Source organism: Genypterus blacodes, unplaced genomic scaffold, assembly GCF_046128005.1.
Source record: "Genypterus blacodes isolate CSIRO-AG114 ecotype Tasmania unplaced genomic scaffold, CSIRO-AGI_Gbla_v1 ptg000061l_1, whole genome shotgun sequence".
NCBI lineage: Eukaryota > Metazoa > Chordata > Actinopteri > Ophidiiformes > Ophidiidae > Genypterus > Genypterus blacodes.
The window spans coordinates 2,531,236-2,558,858 of NW_027466873.1; the positions used below are offsets into that span (position 1 = coordinate 2,531,236).

The 27,623-nt window shown below is 43.3% G+C and overlaps 1 protein-coding gene across 1 annotated transcript; it reads left to right on the forward strand.

Annotated features, from left to right (window-relative positions):
• Nucleotides 1-1,285: 1,285 nt before the first annotated feature.
• On the forward strand, nt 1,286-27,393 carry LOC143003419 (transmembrane protein 132D). The gene is made up of 9 exons (XM_076154052.1): nt 1,286-1,358; nt 7,125-7,998; nt 14,718-14,855; nt 19,400-19,592; nt 21,653-21,796; nt 24,416-24,621; nt 24,904-25,168; nt 25,420-25,611; nt 25,708-27,393. The coding sequence occupies exons 1-9, from the start codon at nt 1,286-1,288 to the stop codon at nt 27,022-27,024; spliced, it is 3,402 nt and encodes a 1,133-aa protein (XP_076010167.1). The 3' UTR covers nt 27,025-27,393.
• The last annotated feature ends 230 nt before the right edge of the window (nt 27,394-27,623 follow it).

A 27,623-nucleotide genomic window follows, 5' to 3' on the forward strand; every position in this document is an offset into this window, starting at 1 on the left:
ATGATGCAACTGATTGCAAGGAAGTCACTCCCTATTGTTTTGCTCATGAGCACTTCATAACCATCAGAGGGCACCAGAAACCCACCTGATGGTCTGTCTGACCCAATACATATTTCACAATCAACTTCTCTGGTTGGCTTATATTTCCAATACGAGATTTAAATACTAATGGATCATATTTGTAATGGCTGGATGTAACTGAGAAGCATAATTAAGTTAATCAAAATCATGATTAACATTGTAATGTTAACATTGTTACCACTTACATTGTATCCGTTAGCCCAACAATCCCCTTTACTGTCGTTTAATCCATCAGGACTGCAGCTTCCCTGTGAAAATGGAGTTCTGTGGTATAATTTACAGATAACACAAGGGAGAGCTCAATGTTCACTCTGCTTTAGGAAGGGATTCAAAGCCTCAGTCAGCAGAAAAGCAATCAGCAAATCAAACAAAAGCAGGTTACACTTCCAGAAAAGGATTAATTCCTGTATTTGAAGACAATTATTTGACATATATGATCTATATGCTCTCACGTTCACAACACAGATATTTGCCTTGTAAGAGGAATGATTAAAAGGAGAAATGAGTAAAGTACACAACACACAGCACTACACTACACTACACTACACTACACTACACTACATATCTACGCTTAATGTATGCAGGTCTAATGTGTATCCATAAAGATCGAAGTCCACCGCTGTGACAAACTGACTGATCCAGAATAACTGACTGACCCTTTTTTTTCTTCTCACTCTCTACGTCCAAACTAACGTGGGTTTAACTGACCAGCTGCGCACTTGACGTGGCTCTCTGAGCGGATGAGCAGTGACAGATGATGAGTTTAGTGCCCCGAGGATTGCGCACAAGAACAGTCGGTGATCTGCTAACAGCCGTTTAACACCGCAGAGGCGACAGACTGCGAGATTCAACTCAACCCGGCGGATCAAACTCGTTTAGAAAAGGAAATATTTTGATTTCTTCATTCGTGTTGATGTTAGATTAGCCACCGGCTGCTACCCGGACGCACGTATTTCTCCCCGCGCTCGTTACGCACAACTTTTACGCACAGATTTCTAAAGGACTCGCCGATGAACATTTCTCGATGCAACGTTCGTGTAAACCGGAGCAAGGGACTACAACCGCAACTTCCACTCCCACAGGTGTGATTATGGAAAGTGTGTGAACTGCAGAAATGGATGAAGCGATCCGCTCCGTACGCTGCTGAAAGCGAGAAGCCAAACCGAGGAGACCGGGGGAGCAGCGAGCCTCGCCGGGTGCCAACATGAGCCTTTACGCTCCCAGCTGGGGGATCTTACATGTAGTCCTTGCCACACTTACAGCAGTTCTCGCACAAGGTAGGTGGCTTGTGGGCGTTTTGATGCATTTAATGTCAGTCAGGGGTTGAGTGAATGTCTCGCTGATTTGTAGTCTTTGATCAATGTACTTGGATTTGTTGATGAATTTTGTGAGAATTTAAGAACAAACGCTGAATTTTTTATTTTTTAATTTTTTTTAAATCTTAGATAAGCAGTAATGCAGCTTTCTATTGGAATCTGAATAATTAATGAATATGTTCATTCGTGCTCCAGTTAGATCATATACCACAGTGATGCAGCTTTCCAATGGATCAAACGATGAATCCTCAAAGGATGGGTTAAAAGGAGTTATATGATCACTTTGCTGAGCTGTTATGTATTACTTTCCCTTTGTAAGTATAGTCTGAGGAAACTAGGCTACTGTGGTTTCATCACACTGGTCAGAAATGGCCCCACCAAAAGAAGCAAGCAACCACCAAGCGATCAACTTTGACTATGAAAAGGCTCAAAAGCAGAACACCATAAAGACATTTTCTCTAAAGACTATAACTGCCTTATCGATGGCTATTTTCAGGGAATGCAGCCTGAAGGCTATTGTGTGGATAATCACATGATACAAAAATGAGAAATAGTGATAAAAGAGATTTAAAGAAAAAAAAAAGCAGCTTTAAGAGTCTCACTGGAAAAAGCAATCACTGCACAAGATTAAGCCTCTCTCAATCTCTTCCTGTCCTCTCCCACTCCCTCCTATCTCCTCCATCATCTTTCCATTCCTTCTCTCTCTCTCCCTCTCTCTTTCTCTCTCTCGCCCCCCACCTTCTTCCCCAGCCAGACTGACCACTGCATGCCGTATGATCAGTGCTGTACCAGCCTTGTTTCTGTGTAAAGCCTTTCTGTTCTGTTGCCATGTTGCAGCCTGACTTTTATGATACATAGAATTTACAAGCCGACCTGTGTCAGCGCGTAATTCACTGTAATGACGTGTTGACCATCAGATTATATACATTGAGCCTGTTGCACCTTTAGGGTAACATTTCAAACAATCTAACTAGGGTTAATGGTGAAATGAAAGATGTTTAGATCTGGAACAGGGGGCAGGTGAAATCCCGCTCACTCTAATTAGGTCTGTGTGGCACCCTGTTGCATATTCGTCTTACATTTGACACTAACACACTCGTGTGTTTTTCATCATAACACTCTCACTGAAATTATTTTTAGCCTCAGTTCTTTAGTTTGGATGCAGCGTGTTTGTTGTTTTGTGCTGACATTTACCTCCCACACTGACTGCTGAAGTGAATTAGGACTCCAGGAACAACCAGTCAGAGAGCACTCAAATCCTAACAGAGCTCCTAATTATTGCTTTATTGAGGACAAATACACTGGAAAGGTCAACCAGTCCCATATTAAAAACAAGCAGTGTAAACATCCAGATTGAGTCAAACATACATGTTTTCTGCTACAGCTGCCAGAGCACAGATACACTATCTCCAATATAATCACATATTTCTCAGCTCACTATTTATTGAGATGTTGTAATAAATAAAGTTGATGTTCCCGTGTGGGCAGCATGAAATGTTGTTAATCTCAGTTAATCTCTCCTGTTTAAATTGCACACATCCATTGTTGTCCTCTGTGCTGCTGTTGGGAGTCGGCTCACTTCAGCAAGCTGTTTAGCACATATGGTAAAAGTCATTATGGAACGTTAGAATTCACAGTGGTGACTCCAGCTCGGTGCATTTTTATAGAACGACACGGAAATTAATTACAACTGTGAAAATGATAGAAGAAATGGGCCAATGTGACGTTAAAAAGGCATCTAGAACCTCGGCACGAACCACAATGCAAAATGGAGCTCAGCACATCCAACAGGGGTTTCCATATTAATTATTATATCAGTAATTAAATGTATCTTACTCCCTAGGTGAGCATTGTTGTTGTTATTCATATATATTACTGGGGGGGAAAAGCTTCTAAACAAGGTTAAGTACCATTTTCATTTCAAGTTCATGACAGGAAATCTCTCATTACATTGCACTTCCTTCATAGTACAGCTAAGGAAAGTTACTCTGCACTTGGAAAGCAGAATTTCAAAAAATCTCCAGTCTCATTATATTAGATCCGAGGCATATTGCTGTAACTTGGCATGAACACAACCAATTAACCTACAAACTCTACCCAAAAACTAAATTAAAACGCCAACAAAGCCATTTATAGCATCTGCATGGCAGCACCAATGGCTCCTGACTCAGCCAAGGAGGAACAGAAACTGGTGGTCTTCAGGATGAGTGATTTAAGAGGCTGAAACAGCTGGTGAAGAGGATTTGCTCGCTTGTTTGTCAAATGAGGGCAGGACGTTCATCACAGGCAGAGGACAGGAACGAAGTTCTGCTTAGATTTGCTGCTTTTACCAGATCGAAAGGAAGGAAGTCTGCGTTTATGACACTGGCCTGGCTCATGTTGGGGACAAGGTGTCTGAGAACGAAGCCATTCACACACACACATTTGCATATAATGCTGAATTAAATCTTGTGATGTAACACGTAGGGCACAGATGACCCATCACTTCTAGATGAGAAGATCTGTGCTGCTGCTATATTGGTGAATTCTCCCTCCTGTAGCCAGTTTATACCCGCCCAGTGCTGCTGCCAGCTCTGCTATTAAACAGCACATCTGTCACTGTTGCCTCTGGTGGGCTCAGCCAGTACAGCCTCATTCCCCCCCTCTCAGCAAACATGACTGGGACGCGTGTCTCTGTTTGTGAGAGAGAATGCTGCGCTCTCCTCAGAGGCCTGGCGGGTTGATATGATTGTGACACATATTGTCCTTGCTGTGCAAGCTGTCAGACCGCATGACAGAATCTTTACCGGGGAGGATGCGCGAAGATGAAAAGCAGAAAAGGCAGCGACAGAGGGACATGTCAAATCCCAGCACCTATAAGGGACACGAGGACTGATTTTGACATAGAAAGAATCCAAGTCATCCTCAGTGGCAGCTTATTAAGTCAGTGACAGACATTAGACACTATCTGACACCTTTTCTCATAAGAGAGGTTATGGAATGGTTCAATGAGTAAGAAAATGATGTGTATCATGTGCTGTGGCCTTCACGGTCAGCAGATCTAAATCCAATTGAACAGATGTGATGGACAACGCTCTCCACCAAAACAACAAATGAGGGATGAGCTGTCAGAAGAATGATGTTCCATCCCTCCGGTAGAGCTACACTAACTTGCACGAGTTCATCTAAGCCAACGTGCAATAAAGCTGTTCTGGTGGCTTGTGATGGCAAATAACCTCACAGAGTCACTTTATGTTGCCTTTGGCTTTAATTTGTTTGGGTTTGAGTTTCTGTTACAGCTCTCTTTTTACTAGCAGTGTTTGTGCAGCTTCAGCTATTGGGGGATAATCTGCAGTAAACACCCGTGTTTTCTCCTCCATAATTCACCAAGTAGGGCAATTAGCCACCAGATAAACATAGCACACGCAGGTCAGCCTTTGTAATCTTTGTAATCTATCAAAATGGATGTTTAATGAGGACGCACGATGGCCGAGTGACCTATGCCTCCACTCATTCCCCACCGCAGAGCTTTTAAGGCCACATCAGACAATATCTATGCTTTTTTAACTCATTTTGATCTGGTAAAGTGTCACACTGCGCTCGGTGCGATCACCATTCAACAGTCACCGGTCAAGAGTTAATGCATAGTTTATCGGATGCCATTCTGTTGCACTCAGCCCGAAATCCACGTTGTAATCTCTGCCTGCCGGCCCTTTAGCTTTCATTATGATGCACACACACAGGCAGGGGTTCGGCGCTGCGTTTACTACCTGCTGACAACGTGGAAAAGTCATTTTAATTCCAATTTCTGGAGGTTGATTTTAACTTTGCATCTCCATTCCCATAAAGTAAAGTGGTTCTGGGGTAATGGAGGGGAGAGTGCAGGCTTTCGTCGAATCCTTTTGCCCAACATTTAAGCGACTGTAAACAACTTTTAAGAGGTAAAAAGTCCAGCTACAAATCTGGCGTTAATTTAGTTTTCTATCTTTGTGACTGTAGTTTTTTTTTGCTGCTTCAGTAACTTATAACCCTCTTAAGCTTCTCCAGTTGTAATTTGCATTCATTCACCTACTGTATGTTCCGTAATGGGAATTTTCACATTAACCCTTAATGTCAATTGCAGTCTGGCGTAATACTGCGTCGGCCCATTCAGCTGTTTAATGGGCTGAGCTGAATTCTAGGTGGCTTTTTTTTCCTGGGAGTCTGATAGTATTTTTCATTGTATTCTATTCTCAGAATTATGAGCGTTTCAGTTTAGAATGGATTCAAAACCTGTAGGACTGACTATACAGGATCATGGCTATAATTATCACCCATAGTTCTACATATTTATGAAGTCGGCAGTGTGAATAATCGTCAGTTAGACAAAGTTCACACACATTCATCTGCAGTCCCTTGCTGGATTTTATAATGGCCCACACATTAGACAAATTATATCTACATTACATGTTGCGAAATGTAAGATGCAAATAAAAAGAGAGAGAGAACAAAGAGAAGAACTCCAGATTACCAAAGGCTGCCTCCCTAATCTGTACTTCCAAACGCAAATTTAGGCATAATTAAAAACAAAGTATTCACTGCCCAGCTCACAATGATATGTAAAAATAATAAACTCAATTATCTCCCAAGCCCCCTTTGAATACATAATTCAGTGTTCACATTTCCTTCACAAATGAACAGGAAGCATTTGTAACACACACCGGGCTGCTGGTGCAACAATTGACCTGATTCTCTATAACTCTTGTACTTTTTCCTTATCGAAAGCGAACATTGCGACAGATATCCAACACATCTATCCACGAGTACTCTGATGACGAGTTATTACATTTACAGATTAGTTCTTACCTTCAAACAGGAAAGCAGTCTGATAATGGAGCCAAACTTAGACCATTTATAATCCTTTTGTCCTTAAGGGTCCACAGCTCCACATTGGAAATATGATCAAGTGAAATCCATTAACTTGTGCTAGCTTCATAAATCAAAGATGTCTACATTCTCTAGAGGAGAAATAAAAGTGCACTTCCTGTATCATGACATTGGGTTTGTTTGTTTTAGTTCGAGTGCTGGCGAGACAATGAGATCATTCCCGTTGCTTTCAGGCCAATGTAAGCTCCTCTGAGGCCCTACATCAAAACAAGCGCTCCCATTGGAGCTGGAATGGATTCTGTCCATACATCTTTTTCGCCCATTCAGACAAGCTGCTATTGGCTATCAACAAATCAGTCACAGGAGGAATGCGGCCAGTCGCCTGCTCTTTTGGCAACAGTGTTAGCTGCACTGGAGTCGCTCTTTAATCTGAGATTTCCCCCACAACTTGCATCAATGTTCTGACGATGTACCGTGATTATTTGACTGATAGGAACAACATATCAGAAGTGCCCAAATTGCAACTTTTTGAGTTATGTTTCCATGGTCACAGATGTTTCAGTGGTTTTGTAAAGGTTTGGGGATGTTGGTGACTCGCTAAGTGCTATAGTGTGGGTTAGAGGTTTGAAGTTTCACTGAGCTGTAATCAACATACTTTATAAGGCAGGTGGTGATTAGTCCTCCTGATAATTTTGAGTGTTGTCTAATTATTATTATTTTGCTCCATGTTTGCTGATGAAGCTTAGGCAGCACTAAATTATATCACCAATAAGACCACATACATGCATTTTGGACTTGCAGATCTTCTGTTCTAAGCTTTTTCATTACTGTGATATAAAACAGAGAAAACATTTATAATAGATTTCTCTGTTTCCTTTACAGACTTGAGTCAGGAGCTGGTGGACACTAAGAGCACTGTGCCTTTCCCTGTCTTCTTGCCAGTCAACTATGAGGTGTGGGATGCTGACTACCTCTTCCTGAAGGAGGCTGGCCAGGACTTCATGAGGAACTCCAGCATGCAGACTCACACACAGCCCTTTGTCATTTTAAGAGCCACCCGCCAACCTGCTGTCAATGCCAGCTATGGCTCTATGTCCACAGAGCAACTTGTGCCTCTGGATCTTGTCCAGTCTGTGAGGCTCTTCGATGCTCCACGGGTGTTTACCTACAACTGGAAAATCCAATCCTTCGTGCTGACCCAGAGGGTTTTCTCCTCTAAGCCGAAAGTGCGGGTGCTCTTCTATGTGGCAGGCAGGGACTGGGACAGGGAGGAAGAGACTGTCGATGAGCTACCGTGTGTGACTGTGTACGCTTTCTGGCAAACCCAGGAGGTGAGGGGTTCCTGCGCCATGGGAGGTGAGAGAGGAACCTGCATGGCTGAGCTCAACCCTCCTCCTGGCTGGTTTGCTGCTGGGGCAGAGAGCACCAGCAGGGAGAGGCAAGACCCCTCTGCTGGAAACCCTGTGGAGCTCTACTACCAGGCTCAACCTAAAGTCGACGGGAAGTGTAATTCTGTGGACGGAGCGCGCTGGGGAAGCTCAGAGCAGCAGGCTGAGGACGTTCCTATCACCCCAATGCAGAGGATTGGCAGCGTACGCCTCCTGCAGGTGCCCAAAGGAATGGCGACACTTTCGCGACTCAAGCTTGGCAATGCAATTGTTATACGGACGTCGTCCAAGCCACTGAAGAAGACTGACATTGCCAGTTTCTACGTCCTCATGGCCAGTTCTGCTCAGCTCACAAACTTCACGCTGCGGTAAGACTCTCGCCTCACAAATCTAGGCTCTGCACTGATATAGGACACGGGATGTACCCAGCATTGATGGTAGAAGTAAAAGCTTAGTAGATTCGACAGCGTTTGCACTGAAATGAAATTATTAACATTACTTCTGAGGCTCTGTAATTTCAGGGAGTTTTAAATACTTGATCAATCAGAATCCAATATGAGAAACTGTTGAACAGCTTAAGTTCTCCTCTGCTGTGCGCTTCTCCTCCCACAAACCTTATGCCATCTAAAAATAAGGGAAAATTGGAGGATATACGATCTACCATAGATTATTGGGCATTTATCTGCACATATCATGAAGGAGAATAGTATTTCTGAGATTGGCGGTTGATTATTCTTGTTAAATTGGTAAAAATTCACACTGGAGCACCAACTGATGATATTAAGAGTCGACTCAACTTTTAGTCATCAAGCCGAATGCGGATCAAACTAAATCACATGAAGCTCCAGACTCATCATCGCTCCGCTTGAAAGGCTCCATGTGAGATCACACAATGGAATGTATGAAGATCTCAGGGATTAGCAGCAAATCTCAATTTAATATAAGGCTCTGTTGTCATTGTGGAATGTTGAGCAACTGTGTTCGACTGGAGAGATGAGGAAGAGGAGCAGGTCTCACTGACATCCCCGCAGTCACAATCCTTTAATGGAATTGTGTTTTTCATTGCATACATTTACCACAAATTTCAATTGAACCGTGTCTGAAGAGTGCAAACCTTTGGGCTCGATCGTTCTAATATTATCAAGAGAAAGGATGGAGGCCACAGCTTCCTTTACATTAAGATGCAATGATGCAACCCCTGGTGATCACCATTACCCACATTGGATTCTTACTTAATCGCTCCTCATTATTTCCATTGACGTTTATAATGATTCAGACCTTTTATTCTCCCCATGCAAACTGATCAACGGGCAGCAGATTGAAGCGGAGCTAAATTTATCCTTGTAAGCCGTCAGCGCTGACAAGTTGAGACTAATACTAAAATGATCAGAGATTGTGTTTTATATTGTTATTGCAGACGTCTTTACTCTTAGCCAGCATGTGAATAACGACCTGTCTCAGATCAAATGCATTACCTTGATGTGTTTCAATTATTTATTTTATTTTAGTTGCACTGATTCAGTCATTTAATGGCTTAAGTGTGTCACAAATCCTTCACTTAAATGTGTTTTGATTTCACATCATGTAAAAGTCCTGAAGGTAGAGAAGAGGTTAAAGTTTCTCTTTGTAAAGTTGAACTACAGGGGTTTAAGTTCACATTTAAGTCATTAGAAGGGACATGTTTGACTTTTTCAGATGTTTCATACCTTAAAGAACCCCCACAGCACGTTTTCACTCAGTGTCAACAATAGGGCTGCACAAAGGGACATCTTTTTGCACATCTAAAGCAGCGCAAATGTTTCAAAATAGAGCAGTAAATACAAATAAGAGGATTGAAAGAGCTAGAACTAGAGCTTTTGTCTCCTTTAAAGCTGTAATTCAAAAACGTGTTGCTCCTGCGTAAGACTCTACAGTTTTGAAGTAGATTGAGGAACGCTGTGCAACACAATCAATACAATTGGAGATCTCAGTTTCACTTTGATGCGCTCCTGCACGCTTCAGCAGATTGATGCAGGTGCAAAGACGAGGAGGAGTCATATATTATTAATTCCTCTTCATTCACATATAGGCACTGGCAGTCAGTTGTGAATGCTGGAACAGGCAAATATTGATTGAATGAGACTCTGCACATGGAAGCACGTGTCTCTTATGGGTCTCAACAGTAAATTCACGTTTTTAAAAAAGGCCCCCGGGGAGGAGAAAGGAAGAACGTGTGCTTTGTTGTACAATTAATTGTTTATCTCAGCAATGAATTGTCTCACTGGAGCTTTTATAAGGTTGGATTATGTATTTGCACGAGCTCGTCGTCTCCCTCTCTTCCTTTCTTGCTGAATAATTCTATTTTTGCTTGTAGCAATGAAACTAAAAAGAGACATTTTCAGCACTTTCCCCTTCATCCATAATGCCTTTTAATCATCGCTGCTCTAATTCTGTGCTGTCACATTACACTTATTCACACAAGGTCCTATTGAGACACACAGTGAGAACGTCTCCTCTCCTCTCCTCTCCTCTCCTCTCCTCTCCTCTCCTCTCCTGTTGAGTTGTGTATACACATTCCCTTGTTATGCGTTCCATAAACACGTGATAAAGCTCAGTGTCCCCCCTCCTCCGCTCATATAGATGAACATAAAGCCATATCCTCCCTGAGCTTATCAGCCCATTAACAAGCGTGGTGCATCCGGACCTTAACAGCTGTCTGCGTGCTTTATCACTGTCTCAATGTCCCATTAAGTTTTGCTTAATACTCTCTCATCAGCACGATAAGCCTGTTATTGATGTCTGCAGCTGGAGTCACGGGACATACAAATGCGAGGTCGGCTTGAGAGAAAGAAGAGCCGCACCTGTCCGCTCCGCCGTCATTCTCTGCCACCAGATTGATAAAGGTCACAGTGAAAGTATCGCACCTCCATCGTCACGTTATCCCACATGAAGGGCAATTACATTACCCTTTAATGTCAGCGTGGAAAAGAGAAGCCAGTGCGATCTGACTGTGCTACTGTGTTCTCTACTTAGCCGCTAGTCAAAGTCATGGTGTGACGAGGTGCTTTACAGTTTGTCTTGTTTGATGGGTTTTTATTGAAATACAGCGGTACGCCAATAAATAATCTACAGAGTGTGCAGCAACAGGACACGGTGTCACTGAGTTTCGCAATGAGGGAGTCCAATCATTCATCTGTGTGACAAATAGGAGTTTTACATCCATTTTCAGAGCTGCGGTGTTGCCATCTGGCAGGAATGTTGGCGTGCAAACGTCTCCCCAACTCCCTAAACTGCTCCATAAGTACGATAAGCACGTTGCTGATGGCTGGCGATCACACTGGCAAAACAGTGGACGTTTGCCTGCATAATTAATGATTGCATCTGTTTCTGATTGCATTGGGGTTGAACAGTGGCAGTATGGCCCTGCCGTGATGAATTCGCAAAGCCAAAGATGAGACCACAAATCACATCAGCAGAGTCATTACAAACCCTATGTAGCATCTCTATAGAGGACTGGGTGATGAAACACATCTGGGCCCTGCCGTCTGGCTCACACGGAGCCCGCCATCTATCTTGTAGTTCTTTGATCAGTCTTTGCTTTTGTGCCTCCTGCGTCGCGCTGCGTATCGGGCTCCATGAATACTCTTTGTTTGTCTTTCATTTATAGGAGAGAAGTGCAGCGGCTCTGTGATCTTTAAAGGACCCTGCACTCCACACATAAACAAGGACAGAGAGCTAACAGAGGAACGGGCTAAGGGCCAAGGGCTGCTTTGAGTGTGTTTGACAGAGGCGAGGGAGGCTTGGTGTGTGTGTGCGTGCGACTGGAGTATGTAAAAAGGTGAAACCACAGTGTCACTCATGTTGTGCCTGGTCAGAAGTGAGATGGATGGCAGTTGCAGCACCTGAGAGCTGCTTTTCTCACACACTGTCAGCTTCAGTCTCCGCAGCCATCCATCTTCCCTGCCCCGGTGCCTCCTTCTGCCCACTGCCGACTAACCACAGCCACGGACGCTGCTTCCTGCTCCCAGACGCTCGCAAGGGAAACTCATCTTCCAATCCCTTGGGAAAGGGGGGGAGCCGATGGAGCGACGGCGTCAGATGAAGCCCATCCCTGTTACCGCCACTTTTTATTAGTTCATCCTGACTCCTCTCAGCCCAAACGCAGAGGTGTTTCATCACAAGCGGCCGTGTTCAGAGGCCATTACTAGATTAACGGCCCTCTGCGGCGTTCTCATTATAATACACCGAGCATGCCATCCTGCCTACTTCATTGATTATGCTGGGTCTAACTTTTCCCCCCATCGATGGGAAATGATCTTATTGCCCTCGGAATTCTGTGATGTCAGCACGAGAGCTGCAATTAAACACATAAAACATAAAATGCAATGTTGGTTGAAGAGAAAGTGAAGTAACTGAGGTAGGCAGCGTGATATTGGAGGGCGGAGAAAAAAATCACAATGCTTTTTTTTTTTTTTGCTGAATATTCCCTTTGCGATATTAAATGAGAATTATCTGTTTCTTCAGCACTTAAAGGTTTAAACAATATTTGTGAAAGGGAGGAGGTTGAGGATGCGATGGCGTTGGCAGGTTGGATAATTATTTTCTTACGCTGGTCTTGCTTCGTTGGCTGGATGAGTCTGCACCAGCGCGGGGGGACTTGCATCGACATTTAGGGATCGCAGCTGCGTGTTGCAATATTCACAACCACGCGTTCAATATTTGATGTGATCATTGCGCAACGCTAGCCTGAGACTGCACATGTGTAAGGCCTTAAGTTACACATAAAGAGGGCTAATTAGGCTATTCTGCTTTTTTGTTTATAAGCTTCATCGCCCTGAGCTGACGTGAGAGCTTTGCTTTTAATTAGTCTTCTGTAACACGTTTATGTCTTCATGTAACATTCATGACTTTGGGGCGAGCGAACAAAGTGTCAGCCTGCAATTACGTTTCATGTCCTGTAGTAGTTGTTTTTAGGACGGCGTCTCAAAGGGACAGCAACTAGAGTAACTTGTTCACACGGTGTGCGCGGTGATGCCGCAACCGGGGAGACTCAAAGCGAATGGAGTGATGTGCTTTGTTTTGTGTTAAAGCATCGTAAGTCTTTTAAAACAAACCACTGAAATCTGCGTGTAAGTTTATGTTAATGGAGGAAACGTGGAGGTGGGGGCTCAGCGGGGCTACGACCTCATCCTTCCCTTTTAATCACCTCAGAGCAAAGGCCGCTGTCCTGTCCTTGTCTCTCCGCTCCGATAGCACTTCTTCGATCCACCGCCATCGATGCAAAGTCCACAGAGAAGCTTTGTCACCTTCGTTTACCGTGACAGCGCCGAGGCCACAACACGCCGACCTGGCTCTCCTCTTTGTGCTTAATTTGATGGAAACCAAAGCAGATTGAACAGTCAGGGGTTACTGCACGGCCACATTTCTTGTTTGGAGACTCCGGGTCTATTTACTGAGACACATCTACTGTAGTGATCTGTGCGTCTGAAGGTGGGAGGAAGGAAGAGCAGGTGGGCGTGACAACCAGACTAATGCAATCAGGTCACGCTTGGTTATATTTTACTTACTTTGATTTTTTTTTTAGCTTACTTTTGCTTCTATTAATTTTTATAGCTTGTAATGTTTTCTCATTTCTAATCTCACAATTCACTTTTTTCAATTTTTGTATTGATCTTTCTTTATACTTTCCCCGCATTGGTCTCCATGGTTACGCCTTTCATTTTTAAACCTACATCGTCCCTTACTTACTGTTTTATCAGTCAGCTACTGAGAGAATTTTAAGATGCATCTTTGTGTGGAAAGTTGCCAGAGTAATAAAGTTGAATTAATGGATAGAGGAGGAAACATCTGCTTACTGCATGTTTAAGCATTGACACAGTTTAAGAATAGACTACAACATTAAAAGAAGGCATTGATATTCTGTATTATGGTTCAAACTGTTTGCATGTGTTCGTATGAGAGAGAGAGAGAGGGAGAGGGAGAGGGAGAGAGAGAGAGAGAGAGAGAGAGAGAGAGAGAGAGAGAGAGAGAGAGAGAGTTATAGGGTCAAACAATGTCGTGACGCTGCAGCGACTTCCATGCCAAGTTTGATGGTCACCTGAGACCAGATAAGCAGATTACACTTTGTGAAAAGCTGAACGTTCAGGTGCTCTCACATTAAATCCTCCACATTGTCACACACACTCCGATACACCGGCCCATGGGCACGCACGCACACGCACAAACACAGAAAAGCGGCTCACCTTTGCGTATTTAATCAACTGATTTGTATTGTTTGTTGAAACGGGAGCTGTGTCCGTTCTCGTTCTGCTTTATCATCTTGCCTGACTTTGCAGGTCCCCAAAGCAAAGCGGTAGAAGAGCTCGGCGTCAGCTTGCGGCTGTTGCTCCTCTCACAGATTACGCCTCCTCAGAGACTCATAATACACTCAACCAATTTACAGCCCCCAATGTTTATCTCAGAGATTCAGAGATAAACTACACGCTTTGCATGCAGATGAAAACCTGTTTTTGAAAGACTTGACTGGGATTTCTCAAATCCTGGGGCATCCTGGGTCTGGTCAGAGCCCGAGTGAACACAGGGAACACTTGGACTGGCTGAGCATGTACGTATATACAGTATGGTGTACACAATGACCCTGACCTTATTTGACCGGCTGAAGGAGGAGATCTCATTAACATTTGACCTACTAACAGCTTCATATGCCAGGAGAGCCCAGTGGGAAAGTCAACACATTCGGCTGCACACTGCTTAGCATTTACAAATGAGAGGCCAGCAGGAGTAACGAGCCATTAGTGCCGTCTGAAGCAAGAATACACACGGCGGGGGGAAAGAGGCGGACTCGAGGAAAGATGACGTAACCCTCGCTGCTTTAAATGTCTCCGCACTGCCGTTTGACCTTTCATGATTGCCATGAGGGTTGTACAATATGGAGCTATACTCATGCCTGGAATATGTCACAAAGCTATAACAAATAAGCAAAAAAGAAACATTAGAGTCGTGATGTAGATATGATTGGTTCGGTTTATGTTCCACTTAAACTTTGGGGGATATGACTGTTTCACATTTACCACATTCTTGACCTTTTTTTGTGTTTGACTCTTCACAGGGCGACGGTAAAGAGCGGCGTGACCTTTCGCACAGTGACGCCCAGTAACTCTTTACTGTGGGACTTCACGCTGGATGTGAGTACAGATGGAGCCGTGGCTGTGACCTGTCGGAGGAAGGCTCCCATACCTGCTAAAAGGCAAGTTTCTTTATGTACTGTAAGCAGTGTGAGTGAGTGTGTGTGTGTGTAGGTGTGATATGTAAGTGTTTTATCTGGAGCAGGGACATTTGTCATGTCCTTACAGGCTTAAAGTGCTATTGTTTGGAGGGACAAATAGCTCCTGAGGGTATTTTTCATGTATTGTTGGATGCAGGGGTACATTTATGGCCTGTAGTTGTTAAAAGAGGCACAGTGTGTGTAATGAATGTCCTGCAATGATAATATCGCTCTATGTATCTGCACCTGAGGAGTAAAAGACAAACCGCCTGCTTTGTGCTGGTCTGACAGGGCTTATTGCAGAGGACATACTGTATTGAGTTTGTCCAGGGAGGACACGTCTCTTATTGTCTCTGAGCACAGGTTGGCTTATTGCAGAAAGCTGCTGGGATTCTGCTGCTGCTGTTCTCATCCAGCAATTGTGCTTTGTGCATTTGACAGTTTTAAGCTTCTCGCCAGGTAAGGCATGAAAAAACGTTTCATTCTGTGACTCAAATGTAACATAATTATTTTTTTCAACACTGCAAATTATTACTTCTGAAAACTGGGTTGGTAAACACCTCCAGTCAAGGCCCTGGAGCTATTTTTGTAGTAATGTATTTTTTTATTAAATGTGTCCTCTATTTGCCAAAAGCCAGACAATGAGTATAGGCTTACAGTCCTGATGAAATAACAGGATAGTATATGTAATAGGATAACTGAAGGTAAAATCCTGGTTGCAATGAATGTTTTTAAATAGTAAATCATGTTTGTTTTTTAAATCAGGGAAACAAACAAAGCAAAGCTGAACATGTTAAGTTTCAGAATGATCACATTTATTGCAACCGCATTATCTTCCATTATACAATTGTGTCTGCAAGTGTATGTATGCATGTTGGCTAAATCCCATAGCTGCAAAACAGGAGAATATATAGGTTACCTGCTGTTCACGGCCAGCAGACCATCCAAAGAGATCGTTTAGAATACTTATGAGTTGAACTTATATTTAACCCCTGGAGTCTAAAGTCTTTCATTGAATTTGTCTTTAATTTGTCTCATAGAATCAGCATTGCTTAAAAAATGCTGTACAAAATCGTTTCTACTTTCTAAATAACACATCTATCAAATCACTTCTGAAACGATTCTTAAATCTATTTAAAGCTTGTTTTTCTTTTTGGCTTCGGAGAAATCAAGGGGAAAAAAGTGTGTTGAAGTTCTTTTTGCCACACAAGTTTACAGCTGCTAAAACAAATGAGTAAAACTTAGATTTCTGTTTAGTTTTTGAGCTCAGTGCATTTAAGTGTAACTCAGTAAAATTGTTTTTGCCTCTGGAGGAAAAACTGTGCCTGCAACAGCTGAAACTCTAATCTGTATGTGGATCAAGGCATCGCTGGAAAGACCGAGGATGTGCAGCCAACTGTCCCCAAAATGTATTAAGATAAGAAATAGCAATAAAAGTAAAGAAAGAATATAATTACAGATTAAACTTGAGTCAGCCATTTGTTTGAAGTATGGTGTACGATATGGGGGTGAAAAGATTCATTACAGAGGAGGAGGGACTTGGAAATGTCTTCAAAGAGGACAGATTATACCTTTTTATTACTTTCCCTCATTTTTATAGTGTTGCATCTGTGTCAGATTGTCAAGTCTATAGAAATGTGTCCAATAAAACAAATCCATAGGTCATAGATCTGCTTTGCAAGCTTTGTTTGTGATTGGTGATTATGGCCAATCAGAACAAATCATGTTTTCAGGTGGAGACATTAAAGGGACTCAGTGTATTTACAAGAACTTAAAAACTTACTTTCTAGAGCATTTCAGGCAATAAAGGAATTTCTTTGTTAACACTTTAATGCGGTTCAAACCAGCACAAATTAACGTAACATTAACAGACCTTGATTATGTGATTGGAAATCGATGGAACCGTCTTAATTGCATGCAAACTCCACTTTCATTTCCTCAATGGAAGGACTTGTTTCATACTGCGATTGCCTGAATCTCATCAATCCTGTGCGTGTGAAGGGCTTAAATCGCATTTTTGCCTGTAATCAGAAGATCAATGTGGGTTTTCAGCTTATTAGATAATTCCAATAATTGTAACATCGAGCCCAAAATGACAACAACAATCTAAATCTTTCAGCTAAATGTATGTATTTAACTCTAAACTCGGGCAGCATACTGGCCTAATGTCTGGCTGCTTTGCCCTCATTAGGTCATTTCCCCATTTGTTGTGCATTATTCCGTTTGTTTATAACGACTTCTATTTGCGTAACATATTTTTTTTCATTAGCTAATCCGCTCTAAAATGCCAAACCCCCGCAAGCGTCCACTATCACACCACCGTATATGCTGCATCTGTACATTAAAGCATTGTTTTTTCTGTATGCCGTCACCATATTCTGATATGAGTGCAGCCACTTACACACACACGCACACACGAACACACGCACGCACACACGAACACACACACACACACACACACACACACACACACACACACACACACACACACACTGCTGGGCACAAACAAGTTATTAAAGCCTCATTCCCCCCGTAATCTTCACAAGAATGACCGAGGGCTTAAACAGCGCAGCAGCAGCTCCTATCTTGTATCTGTGTTAATGCATACTTAAGGGGATATAGGCATGCTTATGTATCAACCTCAACTTGTTTTGATACTTGACCAGAATATCATGATTATCTTTTAAGCTTATGTCTCGCAGCAATATGCTCTGATTATTCAGTTACGCTAAAGTCAAAGGCGGAGACGCAGATCAGGAATTTTGCACGCTTTGTTTTTGTGTTGGCAGGATTAAACAAAGTACGACGCGCGTTCGGTTTGTGCGATTGTAGAGTCTATGACATAAACAAGAAGCCTGTGAGCTGTGAGTGTGCCAGACTTTACATGCAGACTGAAAATCCAGCAGGTCTGATAATGTTTGTGTGGTGTGTGCTTATTGAGTTCTTGTCCTCCAATATATCTTTGCTCTATAGTACCAAGAAATAAGACCCGGAATGCTCAGTTGGGCCATGGGGAGAAAATTGAATCCATAGCTAGGACACTTTGTTCTGGCTGGCATCACTGAGAGGCCATTAAAAGTTACAAAGGCTTAGACTTTGTTGTGTATGCAGGATGCAGCCGCCCTTCGACTACCTTTTATTCCCCTCTCATTTTAGGCCAGGATGTGCGGCCAACACAGTAGATACTGCTCGATTCTTCTTCTGTGGGGTTTTTGTTCCGCTTTGTAAAAAAGAAACGCACCGTGCTTAGAAAAGCTACTAAAGGCCTTCTGGGTCTTTAGTAGCAAACTGCTGGGATCACTATCTTTTACACAACATCATGACACTTTGTAACCATACGACCGGTGTCATTCCTCCTCCAACGAGTGGACGTTTGAAGCAGAAATATGGTGTAGGAATGACTTTGTCCTGTGACTTTGACTTTGTCCCGAAAGCTTATTTCATAACATTTCCGACTACTTATGTCATTGTAAACTAAAATTGCTAGTGTGGATTGCAGTTCGAAGAGACACAAATTTGTAAGATGCAAAATACACCCAGCACCTCCAGTGTCTTCATCATTTTTAGCCATAATTCTTTGTGTTATGAGCAAAGAGCTTCTCCGGCTTTGTGTCAGGCAGGACGATTGATCTTGTAGCCACCGTCACTCTGCCTTGTTTCCAAATATTATACATGATCAAGAGCAGATTTCAAACACGCAACATTAGTTTTGCTTCCTACATTGCAGCTTCACTCGTCACCTTAATGATCCTTATTAAAGATGTTGGGATATTTCATCATTTTCATCAATTTTATGACTTTAAGCAGGATTTTCATGGCCGTACAGACCCAGTTTATGACTCTGAAACCGCTCTCCACTTTCCTCCACACCTCAAACGCGAAATTAATGCAGATCTAGCGTCTGATATTGGCTGAAAGGGGTTATTGAACGCATACATTAGCGATGATATGTATGGTCAGGCTAATAATGCATTCTGCATCATGAATGAGGGATTATTGATGTTGCTGTGAGTGTGTTTGGCAATGCTGTCAATATGTCACCGCAGCAATGTCACCACTCCGAGTTCCTTTACATCAGATTGGTGATCCAGACACGACTCTCAATGAATCACAAATACAGTTTACCGAGCGCGACGGCCGTTTAAATGCAAAGTTTGTCTTCACTGTGGGGGGACACGCTAAAGCTCAGGATACTCACTTATGTAATCGCCGCACCCTCATTCCGAAAATGATTATCTCTGCAGGAATTTTATGTGTTGCGGAGAAGTGGCAGACACCTACAGGGAACTAATTATATTATTTCGGATAATTTCATTCTGCTTTTAATTTAAATTACGAAGGTGTTGGATTCCCCTAAATTCACCAACAGGCAGCAAATGCCGCAGCACTGCTTGCATTGAAGGTTAATAAAATAACATCCATCATGATTCTGTCATAATTTAGCTGATTTTTTACACAGTTTTCAACAAGATTTTTAACTTTATATTAGAGGGATCTGTCTAACACCTTTTGTGATTCTCATTTAGGCCGGATAGCAGCCTGCTGGAGGTGCTTCAGATGGACTTTGAGGTGCAGGAGCTGAGCAGCCCTCTAGACAGCCAGATGATCGCATGGAAACTGGAGCTGCCATCTGGCCCTAGAAACATAGCCAAGACTGAAGGAGCCATGAGGATCTATACAACTCAGAGAGACTTTGTGGGCCTGGCTCCTCTCATCATGGTGAGCACACAGGCCGCGTGAGGCTCCTGGTGATGTCACGTGTTTATTATTCAGCTCCGCATCGACGCCACGGACGATAATGTTCGCGCCAATGCAGACACGGACCGGATCCCTTGAGCGATCATGTGTGAAAATGTCATGAAATGCACTTTGCTTTGATCCATTCCTGTCCGATTTGCATGCACAGATGACTAAATATGCCTTTGGAATTTGTAAATGGGTTCTATTTTTGGCAGACTTGACCTTGTGTTGTTTGACTGTCAGGCTCTGTTGTTCTGCTTCGTTCTGGCATGTGAAATATGTGGTCATCCTCTCCAGTCAGCTGCTCCATGTGCTTTTATTTCAGCGCCATGCCTTCACATCTTGCCTCCTTTATAATTTATCCCGAGATAATCGCCACCGGTACATACAAATTAACTCTTCACAGCACCTCAAATTACATTATTGAATCTGCACTCTGTGGAATCGGAGCCCATGACCTCTTAGCACACCATTGTTTGCATGCATAATACATTAAAGGATTTATGTTTTTCTCTACATAAACAAGTAAGAATACTTCCCTTTGATCCGTAAATAGAGTTTGGGAAGTTTGTCGAAAACAAAACACATTTTTGCAGCCCACAGTTTGTCATTCTCAAGAATAAGCTGTTTTTGGAGGGAGTTCACAGTATGCAAATGTAACCGGCTCTGATTGGCCGTCTCTAGTGTCTCATAAAGCTTCTCATCCGACCTTGTCCAATTGCGAGGCTCTGAGCCCCTGGCATCTCGTTATGCTTGCCCAGACCCCATGTACCTGCAAGGGACTGTCTGAAAATGACTCCGCCCAAACAGCCGTCACAGTAACAGGCTATACTGGCAGGCTGTGCTGCTAGGTTAGGGTTTCCCAGATTGGCACATTATGTAATGGGATTCGTGGACAACATGGCAGAGAGTGTAACTTTCAGACAGACTCTGGCAGACAGGGACCGCCTCAAAGTTAAGGCTTGGAATTTACACGTTACTAACTGCACATAAAGGTTTCCATAAGGTCATCAATATTCAGTGTGGTCTGCTGCATTCCCATCACAATGGAGCTGTGCAGCTTGCAGTTATGAGGCTCTGCTGGCCTGATTTGTGACTTTGACATGGTTCATCTGTGCTGTGGATTAGATTCTGACCGCAGGCTGAGGGGCCACACATGAGGAGCTTTGATGGTTGGTTAGTGGGGACATTAGCGCTGACTGATTGTTCTCAGGTTCACTCTATGAGCTCTCACTAGTGCTGCTGCTCAATAGCTCTCTATAATGGTGGAAGCCTTATTGACAGAGGCATCAGATGTCAAGCTGTGCAAGTCAGAGACATTTAGGACTCTCAGGCTATAGAGAGGAAGGACAAGTATCTGCGTCATTTACATTCTTTCCGTAATGGAGTGTCTCTTTGAATTTGATTTTACAGACCATCGACGTAATCTGACTGCACTCCATCTCACACATACACGAAGGAAGAACACGTACACACACACACACACACACACACACACACACACTGAGTAAAACAGGCAGAGGTAATATGAAGTATATAAAATGCACATCTGTATATCTACAGCTTATATACGTGTACATATTATTTTTCTGTTAGCATTTGACCATGTTAGACCTTTGCAGAAAATCCAGGATTATCTCTATTTTCTGTTGGCTGACCCAGACATGACCCAGCCCACAGTCTGTCCCATCTTGGCTTCCCAAAGGGGGCACGATGCGTCTTACTCGCACTTCATCAGTTACTGCCAAGTCACTGAATCTCATTGTCCTCCTTTCCCCTCTTGTCCTTCTGTAGCAGCCTATGTTTCTCCTTTCTCAAGCTGTTTCAAGCAACATTCTATGTATTATGCAAACTGTTGCATCTGTTATCTGGCAGCAGCTGCTTCCATTGCATTTTTAATAATTGAGTGGTAGGAATTTGAGCTTATTCTAGTTAGTTAGTTAGGACTGAATGTAAAATTTAAGCAAACCCAGATTATTGCATCAGATTATTTTTATTCTGTGGAAATAAACTGACTGTGGGTGATTTTGTCCCTGCAGGACACAGAGATCTTGAACACGGCCGTACTGACGGGTAAGAAGGTTGTGATGCCTGTGAGGACGGTGGCCGTGGAGGAAGATGGAACTGTCACCGACGTGTCTGACTACACAGACTGTAGCTCCACTGATGAGGATGTACTCAAGGTGGGAGGTTTTTTCCGCCACACTCATCTTCCCCTTGCAGTGTCTCTGATTTCATACATTTGTGCTGCTGCCGTTTCACTCCAGGGTTAAATAACAGAATCTTCAACAAAATAATCAATATAAAAATACATTCTGGTGTTTTCACCTGCTGCAAACTTCCTCAAAAGGTTCCTGAACTTGCATTCCATGAAATGGTTTCTGAAAGCAAAATAGGGTCAGCAACATAAAATGAGAGGCTGCAGATGTTTGTGTCCTGTCCATCTGTGCTAAGGCAAAAGGACAGGGGGGCAATTTAAGAGTGTCTGCTACAACAAAGCTCCAGAGGGGCAGGGTTGGTTTCATGTGTGATGGGAAGGACAGCTACAGACAAATAACTTGTTCCAAAGTCACCTCTGCTCTCCGTCTCTTTTCCACGTGGTAAAACAAACTATGAGTTGGGCTCCAGCGGCATCACCCATCAATCTCCCCGACGACAAACAGCCACTGTAGCTAAATCGCTTCCCCCACAAATGACCTCACAGTCTGCCACATCGCTCCCATCCTGTGGCTTCGCCCTTTTGTCCTGTAAACCTGAGTCCAGCTGACTGCCAGAAGTGGTCTTTGTTTACGGACGGGACTCAGACTCAGACTCAGACTCCGGGGCCGTGAGTGTCAGAGGGCACAAACAAATTTACTTAAAGGTAAAGTGGCCTTGACAATGAAGAATGAAGACGTGGACACGATGGACCACTGCCATACCAATATAATAGAGTATTTGCAAAAAAGAGTAAACACACACACACACACACACACACACACACACACACACACACAGACACACATGTCTGAACTCAATCTATGAGTGTATTAATTTCACCTAGGTGTCAGTTAAAGCAGGATTATATGAAGAGATAGTCGTATCTGTTGTTCTGAGCTCTTAGTTTGTTTGCTGATCGGATAGCAGCTTCCCCCAAATATTCAGCTTAATCCCTTTAGTGTTGCAGCTTGATTGACGTATCTTTTCTATTCTGTTGTGCCTGGACTGTGTCAAAGCGGTGAGTGATAGATGGGAGTGGATTTATCTAGAATTGCCAACTTGTGGCAAGGCTTAGCACAACAAAGTCTAATTTGCATTGATGGAAAAGGTTTTTCAAATTCTGCGTAAATGATGGAGAGACCTTTTAAGAGGGGGGGATGGGCGTTCCCTTTGTCGCTCAGTTGACGAATGGACACCTGAACACTTGGAAAGGGCACATATTGAACAGTCTACTTGATTGATTGATCAGGAGTTTTATGGGCCAAAAGAGACGACTCAGCAATTTAATTAACCTTTAATTTGTATCAACCTTGAACCCATTTTAAAATTAAATTCCTTTACCACAGATATGCATATAACACATAATGTACATATAGATCTATTCTGCCAAATTTTGATATTTTTGGGGGAACATGACTCATATCGGTTCTGTGTAATCTTGGATCAGATCACAGATGAGCGGTTGACAGCTGCAGCCTGGATGAAAATAGGAAAACCTTAAATGACTTTGCTGAAAACAGAAGAACAGTCGTTGCTTTCTGTTCAGTGCATTGAAGACATTTCCTGTAAACTCCATTATTGTATCTGTTAGGACCGAATTACTTCTGTATAATGTCCCATACAGGAGGCTTTACATGTCTACAGAACTTAAGGTTCCTGAAGGAGTCCACACTCATTCAACTGAGAGAGTAAGGAAAAGAATAGAAGAGTAAAAAGTTGTACAAATAGAAGAAGATGCATAAAACCAAAATATGAAGCTTTGGTCCTGTTCAAAATACTGCAATAAAACCAAAAGCATTGAGTCCAGTAAAAGAGAGAGAGAAAGAAAGGATGAGATCAGGGACAGGTCTGTGGACAGGGCAGTGTGAAGGCTGTGCTGGGTGGTCATCTAGGCGACCAAAGACAGGAGAGGTCGTTAAGTAGAGTATGGGAAGCGATGACAAGTGCTTACCCAATAGCTATAATCTCTGGATAAGAGTGTGCGATTACTCATTCAGTCTTAAATTCAACGATGACACGAGAACTCAGAAATAACACACAGCTGTGACTGAACCGCCTTCGGCTAAATCCTGAGTTCCTGAGAATAAGAGCGACTCTCATCACAATAAATTAAACCATTGTCCTCCACTTGCCTGGGCATTGCAGGGGCTGGAGACTGAATTTCAATGCTGTGTTAATTATCTAAAACGGCCATTGTCTGTCAGAACTTTTGTCCGTAGTCTAAAATCGCCAAGGTCACATTTTAAATCATAGTGTAATGAATGCTCTTGGCTGCGAAGGGTTGATGTTCAACATTGTACCACATTATATCTTAATTAGCAATACTGTCACTTCCTGTAGCTTGGCACGAGTGATCATCACAGTGCTATATTAGACCCAGATTGCTATGGTAACACATATGGTAACACCCAGAACCTCTGCAAAAGACTACGTTGCTGTAGGAATGATGTTCTGAGGCAATGTGATTATATTTTATCCCTGGTTAGAAGACAACAATATCATTGATGAACGAAGTACCATAGATTGCTAATTGTATGATGTTATCAGGGAAATGTTACTGGCAAGATATTGATGCTCTTCAATATCTATTGTTTTCTCTCCAGGTGTCGGACAGGTGTGACTATGTTTTTGTGAATGGTAAGGAGACAAGGGGCATGCTGAAGATAATGGTGAACTTCACCTACAGCTACCTGAGTGCACAGCTAGAGCTCAACGTGTGGATCCCCCAGTTCCCCCTTCAGATTGAGACGTCAGACACAGAGCTGAGCCAGATTAAGAGTTGGAGGGTTCCCATACTAACCTCCAAGAGGTAGGACACACAAACAGTGCATTTGTTTAATACTGATACTCTCCTAACCGTCTCGTGCATGGGGTTTTTCCAGGTGACACTTAGCTCATGCATGGAATAAACAATTTTTCTATCCAAATCACATCCCTTCAAGGGTTTAGGGGCTTAATTCCATTACATAATGTATTGCAATAACTGAATGTGATCCAATCAAGCAAAGAGATGGGGTTGAGAGATTGGAGTATAGCAGGTCAAAGTACTTACTGCCTGACAGGTGTGACCTGTATGTATTTTGTGTTCCAGACCTAGCTGGAGCAGTGAAGAAGAGGACAGGAAGGGGAAAGGCTGCATGCTGCAGTTTCAGCATGCCCTCGTGCGGGTGCTAACTCAGTTTGTGGCCGAGCAAGAAGACCCTCGAGAACCTATGGCCTATTTCCTGGGCTCTGATTGGCAGGTGGATGTCACAAGACTAGTCAGATATTTCATGAAGGTAGAGGATACGCGTGTGGCTAGGCTGCAGGCTGGAAGGGTGCTGTCAGGACGAGACCTTGGGATCACCTCCATCCAGGTACCCACACTGAAGTACCGTCTCAAACAGGGGTCTCCAAGCCTGTCCTATGTGAGCCTCGATTAGTCATTTCTACCCTGCCATGTCATTAATTGGCAATAATTTGGTAATTAATGAGATGTTAGGATAGAAAACCTTGGAGCTTACGTAGGACTGCATTGGACCCCTGATCATGGATCAAGCCTCAACATTTGTCTGCAATTAAGCTGCATTTACCTGCATATTTACAGTGTGTTGCTCTCCTGTGACAGGTGTTTTCACCACTGTCGGACACAATATTGGCTAAGAAGACAATTAAGGTAGTGGATGAGAAAGTGACCATCACATATTTGGGGGTCCAGCTGGTTACAAGCCTCTCAATGACCCTGCAGCTCAGTACAGGGAGCAACAGAGCTATAATGGCAACCACCACCACACAAGAGGTCCTGCAGAGCCCCAAACAAGTAATATTCTTAATGTCTCACATCAAGCAAGAACGATGACTGATGGATTCAAAACTAAGTTACAAATATAACTTTTATAAATTTCTGTCCCCTCAGGAAGCTTTGGTCAGTGCTTGGGTGCAGTTCAGCGATGGTTCCCAGACACCTCTCGATATTTACGATCCCACCCTCTACCGCCTGACAGTGACATCTCTGGATCAGGGGGTGGTGTCAGTCCGGGGCACGCCTCCAGCTGTGGTGGCAGAGGGGGAAGGGGATGGAGTTTTAGTCAGAGTTGAGATGTCCATCTGTGAAACCTGCCAGAAGTCCAAACGCAAAAGCACTGTAGCTGTTGGTAATGGCAGCATCAAGGTAAAGTTTCCGGTAAATAACCGGCGCGCAAACAGCAATACCAGCAACAGTGACATCAGTGGGGTGAGCAGTAACGGCAGCAGGAAGGGAGGAGGTCAAGGTGTTAAGGACACCAGAGATAGGAATGAGAGGAAGCTATCAAAAGATTCTGTTCCGACCAACTCGGACACAGAGAGAGATGACATCAAGGTGCAGAAAGCCACAACCACGATCAAATCTACAGACCGCATCTTTATAACCAGGGGCACACTCGGAGGTGTGGGTAAGACAGGGAATCCTGGGAAGCCTAGCAGGCCTACCAGCATAGTGAACATCAACATGATGAACAGCCCCAGTGACAGCAGCAAGACGTACGGCTCAGACATCTTAGTGAAGGATATGGGCAGTGTGAGCTTCACCAGCACCGTGAAGGCCCCTGGTAACCTGGTTAACTACAACAACTTTCCCACCAAGGTGGAGTTGCCTGGACAGGAGACGGTGGAGGTTGACATCGGAGGTGAAGAAATGTCGGCCAACCGCCCACTGACAGACTTAGAGATTGGCATGTACGCTCTGTTGGGGGTCTTTTGCTTGGCCATCCTGGTTTTTTTGGTCAACTGTATCTCCTATGTCATTAGATTCAGACACAAGAAGCCTCCCTGTCATGGTCAGGAGGTGGCAGGGCATCGGCACGACTGGGTGTGGCTGGGTACAGATGCCGAGCTGGTGATGAGCGTACCAGGCAGTCCTGTCCAACAACATTCTCAGACCACTGTGATAGACATTGGGTCAGATAAGACTGCCTCTCTCTCTAGACGGCCCAGTTGCCTGGCATCTGTTACAGACTCTCCAATTGGCTGTGTGGGCTCCCTCAGGAGCAAACCTTTGCACACAGAGTCCCTCCATTCTCCCACCAGCAAGAGAAAGAGGGTCCAGTTCACTACTTTTTCCACACTGGAACGCCAGCATTCACCGCATCTACACCCCAGGGAGAACGGGCACGGCATCCATTGGGTTGGGAAGGAAGACAGTTGTGACGAGGAAACCCAAGTGCCCATCGCAGACCCAGAGGACCGTTTATAATGCAGAACTCCATGAGAGCTCTCCTGTACAGTAGATGTGGCTTTGATCACCTCAATGCCTTTGTTATCTCTAATAACTGTAAAGAATCTGTGATTTTACAATGACTCTCCTATACATTTCATTACCCATCAAGGCCTTTACATGTACATGTACAGCATAATATTGTTAATAGTAGAAGGTGGGTGTGTCTGAGGACAATTCAGTTATTTGGCCAGGTGGTCTCTCATCTTCACACAATGCTTAAAGCCAACAAATGATCATGCTGCATGTGGAAAGCCTACTTCTCTACATTTCTGCACTAACATGTTGGAATTAAATTACAAATATACAGATTACCAAAAGGATATGAGTTTGACAATACAGTGTTATTTTTTCCAAACATAATAACCCAAATGGGAGTTTTCTATTATGCAGGATCAAAGTCTTTTTTTCTTTGTACATTTAAGTTATATGTTTTTCACCCAAGTTTTTCCATTAAAACAGTATGATCTTGAATTCTGAGTTTGAATATTCCTTCTGTATGATGTGTATCAGCTTTTAGAGTAGAAATATGGTGTTTAATAATGGTTTGTAAATGAAACTTAGTTCTCTTGTAATTG